The sequence below is a fragment of the Spermophilus citellus genome (genome assembly GCF_964194105.1).
Source record: "Spermophilus citellus genome assembly, chromosome: 6".
Lineage (NCBI taxonomy): Eukaryota > Metazoa > Chordata > Mammalia > Rodentia > Sciuridae > Spermophilus > Spermophilus citellus.
This window is the reverse complement of record NC_138187.1, coordinates 28,702,424-28,715,338: the sequence shown is the minus strand read 5'-3', so window position 1 is coordinate 28,715,338 and position 12,915 is coordinate 28,702,424. Positions and strand designations below refer to the sequence as shown.

Here is a 12,915-nt window from a genome sequence, read left to right as displayed (position 1 = left end):
CAGTCTTAACTCCTGCTGTAGTAACTGCTGACTTTATTGCAGACACTGTTCTTGGTGCTTTGCATTAGTAACTGACATTGAATGTGCAGAGTCATCTGCAGTCAAGAAGCAGAATGAGGCTGGGTGTGGAAGCACGTGCCTGTAATCCCAACGATTCAGGAGGCTGAGGCATGAGACCGTGAATTCAGAGCCAGCCTGAGCAACTTGACGAGGCCCTAAGCAACTCAGTGAGACCCTGTCTAAATAAAATACAAAATAGGGCTGGGGATGTGGCTCAGTGGTTGAGTGCACCTGAGTTCAATCCCCAGTACAGATTGTGATTAAAGGCAGTGTTATGTCTTCACCCCCACTCTTTAATTAAATCTTTGCTTGCATTACATCTAGCTACCAAGACAGATGTTTCAATAGCTTAATGTTCCATTCACATTAATAATCAAAACTGCGTTGAATTAAAAGTTAAAGATTGTCCCTTCCCTTCTCGAGCTTTCTGTAGGCTCCTATAGGGGAGGAGGGTTCTCAACTTCTGTTTCTTACTTCCTCACTCCTCCATTCCACCCCAGGCAGACGTGGCTTATGACACATCTAGTGTGGGCAGAGTGGTGTTGTAAGTGGAGGTGAAGCAAGAAAGTCCCCTTTGTCATTAATTCTTCTGAGGTTGATGGGAGTTCCGGGCTGCCTCCCATGCAGTGCTTTTGCGGGTCGGTCTTAACCTTCAGATCCCCTGACCTACGTGGTCATGTCTCAATCTTGTTGCTTTTAGTACCTCTCAGCCCTTGGTTTCTGGAATCCTCCACTGCTTGATATTGATCCATTGTCCCTTTAGGTGGTGCTTGTAGGCTAAGTCCCTGTAGGGTAGCTTCTTATTGGCCTTATCTCCTGCCTAACTCACATCTGGGATCCAGACCCTTTGCCTCAACAGCTTCTGGGGGTTCAGGCCACTTCTACTGCTGCTTATGCTTTGCTACCAGCTAGCCTGCCTCCAATTTTTCCAGCCATGGGGCCAATGTTGCCCTCTGTGCCTGTGCAAGCTTTAGTGGGCAAGGCTGGGCAAGCTTTAGTGGGCAAGCAATAGTGAGCTCTTCTGGGGCTTTCTTCTGGTTTCACAGATTGTTCCAAGAAAGCCAAAACTTGTAAGACAAGTTTTTGAAATCTGAGGAAGGTGTGAACAAGGCAAGAACTTTGAGATGCTGGAAAGAAAAAATGAGGGGGAGGTATTAGGTGGACAGGATGAGATAAGAGGATGCTTATCTCTGTGACTGGGAGAAAGCACAGAAGGGCACCCAGAAAGCAGTGGATAAGGGAGGGCAGTTCATACCCAGTGGCCTTAATCTTCCCAGGCAACAGCTGGAAAATGAGCCGGGTGAGGACTGAGCAAGACTAAGAAGGTTTGCACAACAGATGCAGCCGCTGGGGAAATGTTTGCATAGGAGGAAAGACCAGAAAGGGATTAGCTCTCTAGTGGTGGTGAGGGCCAAACTGAAGTTCTGCTGTGTGTGTGTGTGTGTGTGTGTGTGTGTGTGTGCGTGTGCGCGCGCACGCGCGCGTGCATGCATCATGCTGGTCCTCATGGACTTGCTCCAGACACCAAGGTCAAGAACATACACAGCCTTGCATCCACATATCTGCATGTTCATGTTCCAGAACATAAACACGTGCATCTACATGAGGAGCTCAGTTTTTATTGATGTTCAGTTTACATTCAATAAAGTATATACAGGTCTTAAATATTCTGCTTAGTTTTAACAATTTTTACCCTTGTAATGCCCCCCAAGCAAACAATAAACTGTATTTTCTGAAAATACATGCTCCTTTCTGAAAATACATGCTCCTCATGCTCCTTTCCACCAGTCTCCAAGATAGCTATTTCCTGGTTTCTATTACTATACATTCATTTTGCCTGTTCATTGTATGTAAAAATATACAAATACACTGGCATCCTCCTCACCCGACCCCGCACACCTGCATGTATTGACTGTTTAGTGGGCTAAGATCACAATCGTGTGTGAGATTTGGGGATTAGGTGCACACATATATGATCTTCAACCCAAGATCATTCCTTTCAGATCTCTAGAGCTAAAATGAAGAGTTAGAAAGCTGGTCATCATTCTATCTTTTACAGGAGTTTTATTTATTTTTCTCTACATGCTCTAGGATATTGGCAATTAGGGACATATTTTGAAACTTCAGCTTTAATGTTCACTTGGAACAAGAAGTAGTCCCGGGGTTTGGCTCTCCAGGCTCCGTTGTGGTAAGACAGCTAGGAGGTAGTGGACTAGCCACTGCAGAGATGGCAAGAAGCTGCCAGCAAGGAGCTCCCAGAGCTGAGTCACCAATGGAGACAGATCCGGGTCTGAAGTGGGGGAAGTGAGAGCAGAACTGATATCAGAGCCTGGTTAGGGTCAAGGACCTGTATCAAGTGGAAGGTGGGGCCTAAACTCAATCAAGGAGCAGAGGAGAAGCAGGCCCTGGAGTGAGAGGAGGAGGAGGAGGTAAGCCTAGACATGGTCTTTGGGAGATATGTTACATTATTTTTCATCCTCTTCCTCTGATAGAGGATCACTAAGTCACCTCTTGGTGGTATGGTAGGCATAGATTTGGGGAAATGATAGTGATCTGAAGCTCTGAGATGGGGTAGGGATATAGGTGACTGGGTTCAGGCCTCTATTCCATACCTGTTCCCTTCAAAATATAGACAGTGGCGATGACTAAGGCAAAGTCTTCCTAAGGCCTCATCCTGCTCCTCTCTCTCCCTTTCATCTATGCCAGTGGGATCTGGTGCCCCTCTGAACTGAGATACGGATTTCAGGGCCTCTTCCACAGCCACTGCAGTTTTGGGGGTGCTGTTGTGGGACTGTGCCATTTGTGTGTGTTTATGTGGTACTGGTCTTTAAAGCCAGGGGTACTCTACCACTGAGCTACATCCCCAACACTTTTCAAAATTTTGAGGCGTGAACCTCAGTTGCAGAGGCTGGCCTCAAACTTGCTGTTTTCCTGCTCAGCTTCCGAGTAGCAGGGATTAAAGACGTGTGCCACTATGCCTGGCTCATCCAGCAATTCTTGTGATGGTTCAGGCCACATAGAATGTGTCAGGCCACACCAGTTCCCTTAAGATCCTGACCCCCAGGCAGTACCCCAGGCTCCTCAGCTTATAGACTTGACCAACTCCTGCTTCAGTATTTGGCCTGAGAGTCTCTGGTGGACTTGTAGCTATCAGAGGCTCCTAGAGGAAGCTGAAAGGAGAAGGAAGGTAGGTGTCCAGGAACTTCTGCTTCCTGAGCCCCCGCTGTACATCAGGCCCAGTGTTGGCAGTGTGCGTCTGTTCTCCAGGGGGTTCCTCTACCTTGCCAGTGTGTTTCTGCCTCCATTTACAGGTTTGGGCATTGATGCCAGCACTGGGTATGAGACTTTGTCATCCTAGCACAGCTTGAGTTTTCCACGGGGTGTGGTCTGGCTTTTCCAGGAACATCAACATGCCTCTTCTCCACCAGAAGCAAACTCCCATCAATTGTGTCCATCTGGACTGTCTGGGGGCTTGGAGTTGCTTGGCAACTGAGTACCAGACCAAGTGCTCAGTGTCCTAGTCCTCTGTGAGAAGCCTATGGTCAGGTGTAACCTCTAACAGTCAGAATATCACCCCCTGAGCTTTGGGTAGACCCAGGGAGGCAGGGAAGGGTTCTATCTGGCTGGCTCTTAGTCCCAGTCTCAGGCTCTGGCAACCCCTAAGGAAATGTCCCTTCCTGGTTGGCTGTTTTCTTCAAATGCAGACGTGTGCTGTCACCTAAGGTGAGCTCACAACTGGCTGCTTCCAGTACTCTGGGCTGGCTGGAAGAGGGCCACACATAAGCCCCTAGTTTGAAGGTCAGGCTGGGTTATAATAAAGAGAGTGCTGGAACTTCCTACTGGATGATGTCCAAGTACAGGGACAAAGCTGACAATGGTACCCTCCATCCTGACAAAGAGTAAGTGGCTTTGCTGGTCATCCAGAGAGCTGTGTGTATTTCACACAGATGGGAATGAAGAGGTCCTTTAAGGAATCTATATGGGGAAAACATGGGGGCAAAGATGGGAAGATCCATCTTTCTTAGACCCATCAATGTGAATCACCAAAAGATGTTCCCTCTGACCATCCCCCATGCAAGGACAATCATGCTAAATGTCCTGCAAGTCTCTTATGAAGAGCTTTCTGAAAGAGCCTAGCATACTTGGATGCAGTGGTACACACCTGTGTGCCAGAGACTTGGGAGGTTGAGGCAGGAGGTAGAAGCCAGCCTCAGCAACTTAGTGAGACCCTGCCTCAAAAAGTAAGGGCTAGGAATGTACCTCAGTGGTAAAGTGCCCTGGGCTCAATTCCCAGTAACCCCCCATAAAAACGTCCAGAATTAAAGGGGACCTCTTAAACTTGTCATTTTGACCCACTGTTTTGGATAGGCCACCAAGAAAATGAGACTTGGTAGAAGTAATATCAATGAAACAGTGACTGGAGGCTCACGGAAAATTCAATTTGATATGATGAAAATTAAGGAAAAAATATTCATTGTAAGATTCACGTGGGAAATATTTGATCTTGGGGGAAAATAAGTTTGATTTATCAAAATTGAAAGTAGAAAAAAACTGGAATTGGTCAATTGTGAAATATGGAAAATCAATTTAAATTGGCTAGTGGCATCCACTAAGGAAAATGCTTTGGACAAAAGGCATATTGCTTGAACGTTTTAAATAAAAGCATGACATCAGGATATACTTTGGGCCCAAATGGTGGATCCAAGAACATCTAAACTCTGGAGTTTGGAGGAGTGCTGGAAGGGATGGTAGCACTCATTTCTCAACCCAGGGATCTGCCCCTGATCTCTGCCCCCAGGGTTGCTTATCCTTTCAGAAATGTGCTGTTAGGTTTGGGGACTGCTTCCATCTCCCCCGCAGCCTTGCCAGCTGCTAAAGGGCATTTATTTCTTCACCAGAGAGTGCCCCCTTTGAGAAGGAGAGGTGTTTGAAGGAAGAGATGCCACGAGGCTGGGGTTTTATCTGGATGCTCAGAAACTGCTCCTTGGCTACTCAGTAAGGAGATGGATTTTTCAAAGGGGCCAGCTTTTAGATTGGCTCAATGAGAATGGAGGTTTAGACCCCATCCCCTCTCTTCTGTACTTTCTATTCCCTAGGATGGCCCAGGGACAGGGCTTTCAGAGACAGAGGACCTGGGACCTGACTGGGGGTGGTGGGAGTGAAGAGGTCCTTTAAGGAATCTATATGGGGAAAACATGGGGGGCAGGACAAGCTGGCCCCATGTGTGTAATGTAAGTAGCAATGTCCATTCCACACATGCTTATTGAGCACTGCTTTGTGATAGATAAATCCTGGGCACTGAGGGAAGATACACCAATGGACAAGATGGGCAGGTCTCTGTTCTATGAAGCATGGGCTCAGAGCGCTCCTCATACAAATGAGCACTGTATCTTCAGATGTCTGCAGGTGAGGTGAAGACAAGGACTCTTGTAGTTTGAAAAGATGGCCCTGACTTCCATGTGAGGAGTAGACTAGGGAGAAAGCAGACATGGAGAGCCCAACTGGGCAGCCATGTGTCATCAGGATGACAGTACCTTGGACAAGGCTGGTCACCTGGCGATAGAGAGGAATAGGTGGCTTGGAATCCATGTGGGAGGGAGAGCTCAGAGAGAGGATGGAATGGGGAAGGGAAAGAGGGACTCGGCAGTTGGGCTGAAACGATTCAGAGCATGATGGTGATTTTCTTGAAGGCTAAGAGATGAGCAGGTATTGGAGGTATGGGCGTGTGTACATTATAAGTTCTATTTGGCCACATTATGTTTGAGATGCCTGTCAGGTATCCAGGTAGAGTCTGGAGTGAGGGGCTGAGAGAAGGTAAGATGTGGGAGTTGTTGTTATATAAGAGGTGTTGAAGGGACCAAATGAATCACTGAGACTTAGTCTTAGATTAATGGCTGTCAACTAGAAGTATTGCATCATCCTTCTAGGGTACACTTGGCAATGTCTGGGACTTTTTTTTTTGGTAGTGGGGATGAACCCAAAGGTGCTTAACCACTGAGCCTCATCCCCAGTACTTTTAAAAATTTTAAATTTTGAAACAGGGTCTTGCTGATTTGCTTAGGGCCTTGCTAAGTTGCAGAGGCTGGCTTTGAACTTGAGATCCTCCTGCCTCAGGCTGAGCCACTGTGCCTGTCTGGGACCTTTTTTGTTAAAAGTACCAACATCTTTGGACGTTGCTACTGGCCTCTACTGTGTGGAGGCCAGGGATGCTGCTAAACTACTGCAATGCTCAGGCCAGCCCTCCCCTCCACAGCAATTTATCCAGCCCAAATGTCAAGGATGCCAATGTTTAGAAACCATGACCTAGAATGAGAGTATAGATGGGGAAGAAAAAAGACGACCCTGCCCAGGGGCATCCTTACATGAAGAGGGAAACCCTTGACAAAGACTGAAAAGGAACAGTCTTAAGAGGAAGTAGAAAAGCTTAGAGAGTATGGTGTCCTGGGAGAAGGAAAAACACTGTTACATGGTGGGTTATTAAGGGCTTAGGCAAGAGGGACACTGTCAGTGACCTTGATGAGACCGGCTTCTGTGGTTTGGGGTTAGAAGCTCCAGGGGAGAAACCTGCGTCAACAGTCAGTGCTTACAGAACATTTTCTCCCTGCTCAGAATACCTTCCCTGGCTAGCTTCCTGAATCCACAGGCAGCAGACAGGGACTGTTGTGCTCGTTTTACAGAAGGGGAACACTCTTATTGCCCCCATTTTACAGAGGTGGAAACTGAGGCGCAGAGTAACTACTCCTCAAGGTCAGGCAGCTGATGGGAAGTGGCACAGCGAGGATTCCAACCTGAGACCTTGACATTCCTGGGGGTGAGGAAGTGAAGGAAAGGAGGGCAGAGATGAGAGAGGGACAAGAGGATGTTTGTGTGCAGATCCATGTGGAGGCTGAATTTGACCTGGAGGACTGAAGTCGCTGAGGAACGCAGCCCTGGCCACTCTGAAATGGAGTCTGTTTTGAACCAGGTTACCTCTGGACTCCACTCCCCCACCACCTCCCTCTGCTGCCTCCAGGGGTTCTACTCTACCTCCCTTTCTAAAAGGAAGCTTCCTACAAGAAGTTGCTGGAGAGGTCCAACCCTTCCAGAATTAGTTGTGCCCAGGAATCGGTGTCCCAAGAGCAGCCCCTGCCCTCAGGCACCAGAGCCCACCTCTATACCCATCAGCCTCTCCATCCAGCACTGTCATGACCCCTGACACAGCCTGCAGGGCTCCCCAGGTTATCCCCTACACTCTCCAGCTATAGCCAAACAGGCTCCTTTAACTTTCTCAGGTATTGAGCTCATTCCTGCTCCTAACAGAATATTTCTTCTTCACCTTCTCCACCTGGCCCAGTGTCCTGCCTCAGCTTAGCAGTCACATCCTTGTCTGGTTCCTGACTAGGTGAGAAACCCCATTGTGACAGTACATGCTTGTTCTCTTATGGTGCTCCTCCTTCTTGGGCTTAGGCCCTCTGCAAGGGTCAGTCTTGTTTATCCTGGTTGTTTCCAGTGCGTGGTCTGTGGTTGGCTAAGTGAACGGATGAACTGATTGGCGGCTGTTATGCAGCCGACCTGGTATCTTACAGCTCTATGGGGTTCCATATTTTAGTCTCCTCTGCTATATTTCACTTCCAATTTTCAAAGGCTTCCGGATGACTTATATTAAGTTTGAAGGGATGTTAAGAAAATTTAATTCAGTATCTTTATGGTCATTTTTCTTAAATAAAAAGATATTAAACTTGTGCATTATTGATTCTTCCCAATAGGATGGCTGATTTGGTTTTTTGTGAGCCAACAGAACTTTACAACATCTTGAATCAGGTTACAAAACTGTCCAGATTAACTGAACCCAACTATCTCTGTTTATTGGGTGAGTACATATACAACCCACAGACAACAGCAAATGTGAAGAATGGTGTCCCACATCAAAGACTTTGAAAAGTGGTTTGACTTATTGGCTCTGTGGGACTTGGAAATCATCCTAATTTGGATCTAGAGGTTTCCAGAAGACTTTTTCTAGTCCTCTTTTTGTTTTAGTGAAATATTTTAAACATAGCGAATGTAGTAGTACTAAGAAACACCCTTGTGCCCACCACTCAGATTTAATCTAGTAAACAAAACATGGTAGACACAGATGTGCCCCTCTTTGGTACCTCATCCCGACGACATTCATTTCCCTCACTAGCAATGACGGCTTCTGTATTTTCACAAAATAATGTGTGGTTTAAATGCTTAAGTATACTAAATATTGTAATATAATATAGGATATATAAATATAATTATGCCAGATATTTAAATATGCCATTATATATAATCATCTGCAACTTTTTTTTGGGGGGGGGCACTGAGGATTGACTACTGAGCCACATCCCCAGCCCTATTTTGTATTTTATTTAGAGACAGGGTCTCACTGGGTTGCTTAGCGCCTTGCTTTTTGCTGGCTTTGAATTTGTGATCCTCCTGCTTCAGCCTCCTATGCTGCTGGGATTACAGGCCTGCGCCACTGTGTCCAGCTGCAACCTTTTTTTTTTTAAAGTATGTATGCCAATACTCCTCAAATTATTCCATGAAACTGAAAGAGAAGATGTACTTTTAAACTCATTCTATGAAGCCCATATCACCCTCATACCAAAACTGGATAAAGATATTTCAAGGAAAGAAAACTGTAGACCATACATGCAAAAATCCTAAATAAAATATTAGCAAATTGAATTAAAATGTACATTAAAAAGATTATACACCATTATCAGGTTTATTGCATTCCATGGATACAATGATGGGTCAATATACACAAATCAATAAATGTAATACACCACATGAATAGAATCACATGATCATTTCAACAGATGCAGAAAAAGCTTTCAATGAAATTCAGCAATGCTTCACAATAAAAACCCGGGAAAAAAAGAACTAGGAATAGAAGTAACTTACCTCAATATCATAAAGACTATATATAGCAAGCCTAAAGCCAATATGGAGGGATTGCAATTTCAAGTACTACAAAGTCATAATAACTAAAATAGAACCACAATAGCAAAAAGCTGACATGTGAACCAGTGGAGCAGACTAGAAGATGCAGAGACAAACCCACACAGATATACTCATCTGAGTCTTGATAATGGTGCCAAAAAACATACCTTGGAGAAAAGACAGCCTCTTTAACAAGTGGTGTTAGGAACCCTGGATATCCCTATATAGAAATATGAAACTCAATTTCTCTCATTCTGTACAAAAGTAAACTCAAACTGGACCAAAGACCTAACTATAAGACCAGAAACTTTCCAACTGTTAGAAGAAAATGTAGGGGAAATACTCCAACATACAGGCACAGGCAAAAACTTCCTGAATTAAATCTCTATAATGTGAAATAAGAGAAAGAATAAATGAGCTGGCCTGTAATTTAAAACCTTCACAGCAAGTTAAATAATTTTAACAGAATGAAGAGACAACTGACAGAATGAGAGAAAATATTCTTTAGTTGCTATTCCAACAGAGGATATATAAAGAGTATATAAAGAATATATAAAGAGTTCCCAAAACTCAACATCTAAAAACCAAATAATCCAACCAATGAAAGGATATGTGAACTGAATAGATACTGCTCAGAAGAAGTAAAAATGGCCAACAAATATATGAAAAAAATCTTCAACATCATTGGCCATCAGGGAAATGCAAATCAAAACCAAATGAGATTCCATTTTTCTCCAGTTAGAATGCAGATCATGAAGAATCCAAATAACAATAAATGCTGGTGCAGATGCATGAAGAAAGGAACTCTTATATGTAGGAACATAAATCAGGAAAGCCACTATGGAAGTCAGTATTTAGGTTCCTCAAAAATCTAAAAATAAGGGGCTGGGGTTGTGGCTCAGTGGTAGAGTGCTTGCCTAGCATGTGTGAGGCACTGGGTTCAAATCTCAGCACCCCATACAAATAAATAAAATAAAAGTCCATTGACAACTAAAAAATATTTTAAAACATCTAAAAATAAATCTATCTCATGATCAACCTATACCTCTCCTTGGTATTTATCCAAAAGAATTAAAGTCAGCGTATTTTAAAGACTAAATAAATAAATAAAGTGTGTGTGTGTGTGTGTATAATTTTTTTTTTTTTGTGTGTGTGTGGTGCTGGGGATTGGCCTTGTGCATGGGAAGGAAGCACTCTACCAACTGAGCTATATCCCCAGCCCTAAAAGTATATTTTTAAGCCAGGCACAGTGGCACATACCTGTAATCCCAGTGACTCAGGAGGCTGAGGCAGGAGGATCGCAAGTTCGAGACCAACTTCAGCAACTTGAAATTCTGTAAACAACTTAGTGAGACTGTCTCAAAATAAAAACGGGCTGAGGATATGGCTCAGTGCATAAGCACCCCTGGGTTCAATCCCCAGTACCCCTCCCCCCAAAAAATATATTTTTGAGCATTTCTCCCATGTCTCTGGGAATACCCAGTTAACTAATTTTAACTGTCAGTTGAAATTTATTTCCATTCGCTGTCCACAGCAGTGTGTTGCTTGTGTGTCTTCCTATTAAAGGCATTTTGCAGTGGGCAAGCTTGTGTGTTTTTCCGTATTTCTGTGTAAGGTAGTTTCTTCAGGTATATACACAGGAAAGGAATCCCTAAGTTGGAAATTCAGCTCTACCACACTGTCAAATTGTCCTCCAAAGGGCTTGCATCAGTTTGCACTCCCATCTACAGCATAAGAAACATCATTCTCCACCTCTAGAGTGGGGATTGAACCCAGGGACACTCCACCAGTGAGCTACATCCCCGGTATTTTTCATTGATTTTGAGACACTCTTGTTAAGTTGCCTCAAACTTGCAATCCTCCTGTCTCAGTCTCTCTAGTTGTCAGGATTACAGGTGTGTTCCTCTGTGCTCAACCAGCCTTTAATATTTTTTTTGTAATCTGATAGATATAGGTTTTCCTTGTTTTAATTTCATTTTTCTAGTTGTTAACAAGATTGAATATTTTTGTTTATTGATCACTGTGACTTCCCCTTCTATGAAGTACCTATTCATATTTCTCCATTTTTCTATTGGGTCATTTTTTGTTTTTCATATTGATTTGTAGGAGTTCTTTATATACTCTTGTTGCTAGTCCTTTATTGGATGCTAGTTGTTTACACATGTTACAAATACCTTCTCCCAGTCTTTAGTGTTTCTTGGATTTTTTTCATTGTGAAATGTAACACATACAAGTATTATCATAAAAAATTTGAGTTTAATGATTTATCACAAAGCAAACACTCATGGAACAAAGGCTAGAGGATGGGCTCCAACAGGCCCACTGGACCCTCCCAACTGCTACTCTGTTTCCCTCCTCCAGAGGTAATCTGCCCAGAACTGCTTGTTTTTCTTTGTGATCTCACCTAAGCATAGACGCTTCTAAGTTTCTTCTGGCTTCTGGATTTTATGTGAATATTATCAGATAGCATCTTCTCCTTTGTGTTTGGCTGCTTGTGGTCATCATCATGTTTGAGATTCCTCTGGGTTGTGTGGGCCTTGACCCCAGGGCCTTATGCATGCTAGGCAAGCCCTCTACCACTGAGCTACACCCCAGCCCTGTTTTTGTATTTTGACTGTTGTAAATGATGTAGCAGTGGAAGTACAGGTGTCTCCCTGAAAAACAGATTAAATGACTTTTAGATATGTACTCAGAACGGGATTGCTGGATCATTTGTAGTTCTAATTTATTTGGGGAGATCAATGTCGAGAACTTTCTTCTAATTGTTCATGTTTCAGACCTAACATTTAAGTCTTCAATTTATTTTGAGTTGATTTTGTAATATATGGTATAAGAGTCTAATTTCATTATTTAGCATGTGGATATCCAGAAGAAACTGTATATTTTCTCCCTGTTGTGTATCTCTGGCACCATTGTCCAAGGTCAGCTGACTATAAACAAATGGATTTAGTTTGGGGCTTTCTGTTGTGTCCCATTGGTCCATATGTCTGATTTGAAAGCTAGTGTCATAATGTTTTGATTACTGTATTTCTGTAAAATATTTGAAATCAGGAAGTGTGAAGCCTGCAGCTTTACTCTTGTTCAAGATTGATTTTGGAGCTGGGTGCAGTGGTATACACCTGTAATCCCATAGGTTTAGGAGGCTGAAGCAGGAAGATCACAAGTTCAAAGCCTCAGCAACCAAGTAAGGCCCTAAGCAACTTAGCAAGCCCCAAAATAAAACATGAAAAAGGCTGTGGCTCAATGGTTAAGCACCCTGGGTTCAATCCCAGCACCCACTCCCCCCAAGAATTGATTTTTGGTATTTGGAATCTCTTGTGATTCATGTGAATTTTAGGATTTTTTTCCTTCTAAGAAATGCCATTGGGATTTTGATAAGGATTGCATTGAATTTACAAATCACTTTGGGTAGTGTAGACCTTTTAGTATTTGTCTGATTCATGAACATGAAATGTATATCTCCATTTATTTGTGATACCTTTAATTTCCTTCATCAATGTATTATAATTCTCAGTGTATAAGTCTTTCACCTCTGGTTAAGTTTGTTTGTATTATTTTTCTTGCTATTGTGAATGGATTATTTTTTTTCTTTGTGTTTTGGTGGTCCTCAGGATCAAACCCAGAGCCTTACTCAGGCTAGGCAAGTGCTCTACTATTGAGCTAGGCTCACCCAGCCTCTTGAAATGTTTGCTTAGTTTGCGTATTGAATACTTGTGTGCAGGGCTGGAGATATGGCTCAAGCGGTAGCGCACTTGCCTGGCATGCGTGCGGCCCGGGTTTAATCCTCAGCACCACATACAAAGAAAGATGTTGTGCCCGCCGAAAAAACTAAAAAATAAATGAAATTCTCTCTCTTTAAAAAAAAATGAATACTTGTGTGCAGAAAAACCACTGAACTTTTGTGTG

The 12,915-nt window shown here is 43.5% G+C and overlaps 1 protein-coding gene across 7 annotated transcripts in view; it reads left to right on the top strand.

The window, feature by feature from the left end:
- STYXL1 (serine/threonine/tyrosine interacting like 1) overlaps positions 1 to 12,915 on the top strand; it is a gene marked incomplete at its 5' end in the record, with an annotated part of 52,520 nt that overhangs the window by 4,074 nt on the left and 35,531 nt on the right. For 3 of the 7 annotated variants that reach the window (XM_081297325.1, XM_081297326.1, XM_081297328.1), the window contains one exon: positions 7,806 to 7,909. The exons of 3 other annotated variants lie outside the window; for them this stretch is intronic. In XM_081297325.1, the coding sequence (XP_081153451.1) occupies positions 7,806 to 7,909 (104 nt within the window). Of the gene's footprint in view, positions 1 to 7,393; positions 7,442 to 7,805; positions 7,910 to 12,915 lie in introns of all 7 variants that reach the window. One more of the 7 variants, XM_081297327.1, reaches the window with a different exon arrangement.